Here is a 7012-nt window from a genome sequence, read left to right as displayed (position 1 = left end):
GATTTTGAGAAACAGAGCATTTTTATATCTATTTTTTGCAAATTCAATAAATAAAAACTTTATACAGAATATCCGACAAAATCATTTCCACTTAGAATGTAAATGAACCGGAGAAATGACAGTAGCAATTTGTGAAAAATGCTATAATAATAATAATAATAATAATAATAATAATAATAATAATAATAATAATAATTCTTGATCAATAAAAAAAAAGATACGCTCTTACCATCAAATACTTTCATTCCATATTTTGTTGCTTTTTTGTATTCTTTGGGGTTTTGTTTTCGAGTGAGTCGAGTTTTTATTTCGTCCTCGGTTGGTTCAGCAACATGCTACACCATTTTGTTTTTCTCTATTCACGGTATATGAGCTGATAGCCTTGTAGTAGAGTAGCCAATCAGAGCGCATGATTGCTCATATCCAGTGAAAAAAAATTATATATATACGCCTGAGGAGTTTATGTGTGTAGTCTCTCCAAAAGCACACTGTGACATTCAAAACATTCATAAACAGCTACGTATATGTACATAAATATTCTACTTTTGAAAATGAGTCTGCTTTCTCCTTAAAAGATCATGCAACCTGATATACACATTTCTCATTTTGATGCTTTGCAATTAAATGCAAAGCCAGACATCATATCCATACTTTTGTACATGCTCTAATACATTATACATTAGACATCTCACTACACAATAATGCAACATACTTGAATTCTCTTGCTATATGTTTAAATACATTGCAACAAGAACAGTGTCAAGAAACTATCAGTTCTATCAATTACAACTAAAGGTTTCACATGGTAATTCACTTTCTCTATTATAAATCTGATTAACATTGTCTTATGTGAGGTTTATTTCAAAATACCATATACTGTATAATTTATCCTCATTTCTGTTATTAGTATAATAACACAGGGCTCGAACCCAGACCTTCTTGCTGTGAGGCGACAGCGCTAACCACTACACCACCATGCCGCCCCTAGTATTACATTATAAACAATATTTATATTCAATCAAATTCATGATTCTTTTGATAGCAAATATTAATGAATTAATACATTTATTCATCATTCCTCTTCAGTAAGTGCTTTATCCTGGTCAGGGTGATGTGGTTCTGGAGTCTATCCCCGGAATTCTGGATACAAGGTGGGAATACACCCTGGATAGACGCCAGTCCATCACAGGGCAATATGCACATATATTCACACATTCATTCAAAGCTAGGGCCAATTTAGCAATCCACCTACCAGAATTTTTTCGGAAGGTGGGAGAAAACTGGGGAACCAGGAGGAAACCCACATGACAGAGGCAGGTCCATCCTGATGCCCTTCGTCTGGCTGGAGTCTCATCATATTGCTGCTGTGGAGGTTGGCCCCATATGGACAGTCGGAAGATGGCTCCAGACACTTACAGTTTTGGTATGTCTGAGGACTACAATTGACTTGCTAACTTTAGGACTGCAGTTGTCATGAATAGTTTGCACTCAAGTTTCCATCAATGAACAGTTTATAACTTCAACAAAACAGACTTCATGCTAAACGTATAATGAATTTCCTGGTTACACAGTTATACTTTGTGACTCTATAGGACATAGTTATAGAAGTGAGTTATTTATAATCACGCTATCTGTTATCACCCAAATGAGGATGGGTTCCCTCTTGAGTCTGGTTCCTCTCAAGGTTTCTTTCTCATGTTGTCTGAGGGAGTTTTTCCTTACCACCGTCGCCTCAGGCTTGCTCATCAGGGATAAATTAGGGATAAAATTAGCTCATGTTTAAAGTCTGTAATTTTCTGTAAAGCTGCTTTGCAACAATGTCTATTGTTAAAAGCGTGATAGAAATAAACTTGACTTGACTTGTCATAGATAATAACCCAAGCTCAGGATCTGTACCAGGACCCTAGTTGGTCTCGTTGGTCATTTAAAAAAACAAAAAAACAAAAACAAAAGACACTTTTTATTTCAGCATTCTACTCTCAGGTCAAAATTATCTGACCATCAAAATCAAATCAATCACATAGTGTTTCATGGGAGAAGAGTTCATTTTTAGTAATGATTTTACAATGCTAGTAGCTCAGTGAGTGGCTTGATGATAACCCCGAGTACTGCAGCCCTTCCCAGAGCAAAGTTCTTCTCCAGCACCTTCACCCTGACAGCAAAGTTCCTCAGCCCTTGATCTATTCCTTCTGGTTCTGTGAAGAAGAAGTCCTCATTAAACACAGGGTTGCGGCAGTTCTTGATGATAGCACTGTGCTGCCGCTGCAGCTTGCCTGGACTCAGGCTCAAGGTGAGACCACAGTGCAGTGGTCGAAGGTCACCGGGTTCACGCAGGTCCTCCACAGAGACTACCCGAATTCGAACGGTGCATAGATCTCCATCCATGTTGGAATGAGAGGCAGAGAGACGAATGCAGCCCCTCTGTGGGAGGAGAAGGACATGCTCACTATGGAGGCGTTCCTGACAATGTAGCATGTCCAGTGGGAATTGAAGAGGCGGGGCTAAAGTTGAGGAAGTAGCCTGAGTAACATGTCTATCTCTTGTGAATTTGATCTTGTCCTCTGTGCTTTTGGAGCCCATTAAATCATCTTTGTGAAGAGATTCTTTTGATGGTGAATGTGCCATGGAAATGGTCTTATGTTTGCTCCTGATTGGAGGTGGTGAGCTGTGAGGGGACGAGTCAGCAGAAGAACTGGTGTCACTCTCCATGCTGCCCACTTTCAGTAGTGCTATGGAGGGCAGTTTTGGCACCACCCTGTTGGTTACCCGCTCAAGTGTGTAGCTGGAAAGTGCAGAGTGAAACAATGACTCCTTGCGTCGAGTGTTTGGACTCTCGAACAAATCAGGCTCGTAGTTTTTAAGTGAAAACGGAATTGGCTTTATCTGGCCCCTCATGGCCATCCTGGTGCCCTTGTTTTTATCTGTCTTCAAAATTGTACTAGTTGTGTCAGATTTTGGCTGAGAGGTCTGACTGCAGTTGACTCCAGGGTCATCGAGGCACTGTGGAACAATGCCCTCCACTGCAACTACAGAGCGTCTGCTCAACCTGGGAGGCAAGAAGAAGTCAGGAATTTTGTCTGGTGTCAGGATATTGTTGTGGAGTTTGTTGAGAAGGTTTGCTTTGGCTGAGATCTCGTCAGAGTTTTTACCCACAAGTCGGCTTATCTCCATTGGAAAGCTCTCGGCACTCTCTTGGACTTTTCGAAGGATCCACATTGTTTCTACCTTAAAAAGGTAAACAAACTACTTAATGAGATTTTAGGCACTGATGAAACCCATGGAATGCCATAGGTGCTAAAGAAGGCAACTGAACTTACTTGAAATTCTTGAAGACGTTTCACCTCTCATCTGAAAGGCTTCTTCAGTTCTGTCTGACTAGTGGGGAGTTCTAGGTATTTATATGTCCTTTGTTGACACTCGTTTCAGGACTTCAATGTACATATTTTAGTGAGAGAAGACCGGTGGTTTGAAAGAGGAGTAAAAGAAGCCATCTTGGTCAACCTGGAACAACCATCACTGAACAGAGGAGATGGTCTGAGATATCACTTATCAGCCATCTACAATGCAGTCCTTGGCACACTTCCCAGAAAACTGAATACACATCCACACCAAAACTCAGCTGACTTTAATGACTCACATGATGGCAGAGAGAGAGGCTGCTAACACCATTCACACCCGGCCCTTTGACCTACATCTACAGGATGACTCAACAACCCATGTGACCTCAACGACTCTCTGTAGGGTTGCTTTTGATCCATTAGAGGATAAATACATGGAATTCCCCACCAGTGCTGGGCACATTACTTTGAAAAAGTAATTAGTTACAAGTACTAGTTACTTCTCCAAAAAAGTAATTGCATTAGTAACTGCGTTACTTCACTAGAAAAGTAACTTTTTACCAGGAAAAGTATTTATTGCGTTACTTTTTTTTTTTTGCTTACAGATAAACGAGGATAACTGTTCTTTTCTAGTGAAGTAACGCAGTTACTAACGCATTTACAGAACTTTGTTTCCAGGGCACAGTTTGCATTGGACATAAACATTATTGCCTTTGACTTCAACCAGCGTGAAATTATGCCGGTGTTTCCAGTTCGAAAATGCGACTTTGCGGCTTGGTGCTGCCATTGTCTCTTCCCCATCTCTGTGTGCGTGTGTGTGTGCGTAGCGGGAAAACACAATCGACTCCACCCACCTAGAACATCTTAGCAAATCACGATTTGTTCTCTTGCATTCAAAGGGTGAATGGGAGAATGTAAAAGCCATATTGGTACATAATTATTATTATATATTGCGGTACCGTGTTGCCAATGCTCATGTTGTCAAGGCGCCCTTATCAAATTGTAACGCATCACGTTACTTCCCGAGTAACGGTAACGGCGATACAAATATGGATTAAGTAACTAAGTAATTATTCTGTTACCCAAAATGTGGCTCCGTTAGTAACGCCGTTATACTCTAACGCCGTTATTCCCAGCACTGTTCCCCACTACTCAGACAGAACTGAAGAAGCCTTTCAGATGAGAGGTGAAACGTCTTCAAGAATTTCAAGCAATTTCTTTAGAACCTACGGTTTTACTGTGACCTGGATGACTGAGAACCTTCACAAACAACCCATGGAATAGTAGCAAAACATGTCCAATATTAATCCACTTGGCTTGGATTGGTTTGTTAAACATTTAGAATTATCTGGATGACTAAAATACTAGCTGGAATGATGTCCTTTTGCAACATCATATGCTGCTATAATATACATATGGTTTTCCAATATGGTCTTACACTTGCAAATTTGTAACAATATCCATAAGTCATGTCAAAACAATGTAAAGGTTGAAAGTGGTTAGGAATTTGGTTAGGAATGAGCTTAACATTAGAATATTTTCTTACAAAGTTTCAAGTATGAAATTACATATTATTCCATCACGTTATTCCACCTCCACCACTGTTCATTCATCTCATTATCTCATTCTCATCTCATTATCTCTAGCCGCTTTATCCTTCTACAGGGTCGCAGGCAAGCTGGAGCCTATCCCAGCTGACTACGGGCGAAAGGCGGGGTACACCCTGGACAAGTCGCCAGGTCATCACAGGGCTGACACATAGACACAGACAACCATTCACACTCACATTCACACCTACGGTCAATTTAGAGTCACCAGTTAACCTAACCTGCATGTCTTTGGACTGTGGGGGAAACCGGAGCACCCGGAGGAAACCCACGCGGACACGGGGAGAACATGCAAACTCCACACAGAAAGGCCCTCGCCGGCCCCGGGGCTCGAACCCAGGACCTTCTTGCTGTGAGGCGACAGCGCTAACCACTACCCCACCGTGCCGCCACTGTTCATTCAAATTTGTATAAATATAAAGTATTAATCTTTGCGTCTTACCTCTCTGAAGGACTTTTATAAGCAAGTGGAGATTCTCTTCATTGGAACACACTATGGGTTACTGTGGATGCATTTATATTCTGGGAACCCTGAACACTCCTCAGTGTTAGATCCATCACAGCCAATCATGGTAAGATATCCCCACCAAAATCCTGCCTCCTCTGTCGACTTTGCACCTTTTTTTTAATCTATCTCCATTAAGAACAGGTCACAGACCAGTTTTCTCCTACTACATGGCAAAACTAGGTTATTATGGGGAAAAAATAAACCTGATCTCAGATCAGACAGACATCTGAGTGACATCAAAAGTGATTTAACCGTCTGGTTCTTTGACTCACCTTGTTAAATGCCAGCACTGACCTCATTCATGACCTTCAAAGAGCTTATGGTCCTAGTATAAGCATCATCTGTTGAGCTTGAACCCCGAGCTATAGGATTTAAAGTGCATATCACAGGTAAATTCAGGAGCAAGATCAATGTAATTCTCCTATTTTATATTAAACTCCTATTTTATATTAAACTGCAATCACCAGTGACACAGACATAACTTCAACACAATGTCAGAATTTTGTTTAATTGATTATGAGACTCTTGAAAAAAACTGTACAAAATCTCAGTTCCTCAACATCTGAATTGGACATTCTGCCCACCAACTTTTTTAAGTCTGTTCTACATCTTATAATTACAGATGTGCTTCAAATCATAAATACATCCCTAGAGACTGGCATTGTTCCTGTGTCCTTGAAAAAAGCCGTTGTAAAGCCCCTACTTAAAAAGAATAATCTGGATGCTTCAGTATTAAATAACTACAGGACAATATCAAATCTACCATTCATCGGGAAAATCCTTGAAAAAATTGTCTTCAATCAATTAACTGCCTTCTTGATATCAAACAGCTGTTCTGATAACTTTCAATCAGGATTTCGTGCCAATCATAGCACTGAAACAGCGCTGATTAAAGTTATAAATGACATACGTCTTAATACTGATGCAGGCAAAACATCGGTCCTGGTATTACTGGACCTCAGTGCAGCTTTTGATACTGTTGATCACAACATACTGCTATATCGACTTGAACATTGGGTTGGGTTGACTGGTAAAGTTATCAATTGGTTAAAATCATACTTAAAAGATAGAAGCTTCTTTGTCACCATGGGAAATTGTACCTCAGCGTCAATGTCCTTGACCTGTGGTGTCCCCCAGGGGTCGATTCTTGGACCATTACTATTGTAGGTTGAATTGGGATTAATTAAATTATAAATTATGTAATAATTGATAATTAAATTAATCAATTTATAAATAAAGATCAGTCTCATAAAATCTTAAATTATTAATCTTAATACTCACCGTGAATGGTTACATTCAAGATTAATGGTAGCTCTGTATTAGATGGGAAACCCAGTTGTATACAAAAGCTAAATTCTGAAGGAAAAAGGAGTTCTAAATAGTTGACCTTGTGAATAAACAACAGGAACAAGTAAAATGCAATTAATTTTAATTAGCTTTTATTTGTCTACTACTCACTAATAATAATAAACTCAAAATACATTCAATGTCAGCAAAGGTAATAACAAGACAAAACAATGGAACAATTACACCTGGACTATAAATTTGAGGGAAAGAGA

General features: G+C 39.6%; 1 protein-coding gene across 1 annotated transcript; it reads right to left on the bottom strand.

Moving 5' to 3' along the window:
- Positions 1–2061: 2061 nt before the first annotated feature.
- On the bottom strand, positions 2062–3216 carry LOC132892436 (C2 calcium-dependent domain-containing protein 4C). Its single transcript, XM_060930711.1, has one exon. It carries the CDS (start codon positions 3214–3216, stop codon positions 2062–2064), a length of 1155 nt encoding a protein of 384 aa, XP_060786694.1.
- Positions 3217–7012: the final 3796 nt, after the last annotated feature.

This window comes from Neoarius graeffei, chromosome 10, assembly GCF_027579695.1.
Source record: "Neoarius graeffei isolate fNeoGra1 chromosome 10, fNeoGra1.pri, whole genome shotgun sequence".
Lineage (NCBI taxonomy): Eukaryota > Metazoa > Chordata > Actinopteri > Siluriformes > Ariidae > Neoarius > Neoarius graeffei.
Note: the sequence above shows the minus strand (reverse complement) of the source record. Positions and strands in the feature narration are given on the sequence as shown.

Excerpts from the sequence above, each read along its gene's own strand:
- LOC132892436 (XM_060930711.1), bottom strand. The coding sequence starts at position 3,216 with ATGTGGATCCTTCGAAAAGTCCAAGAGAGTGCCGAGAGCTTTCCAATG.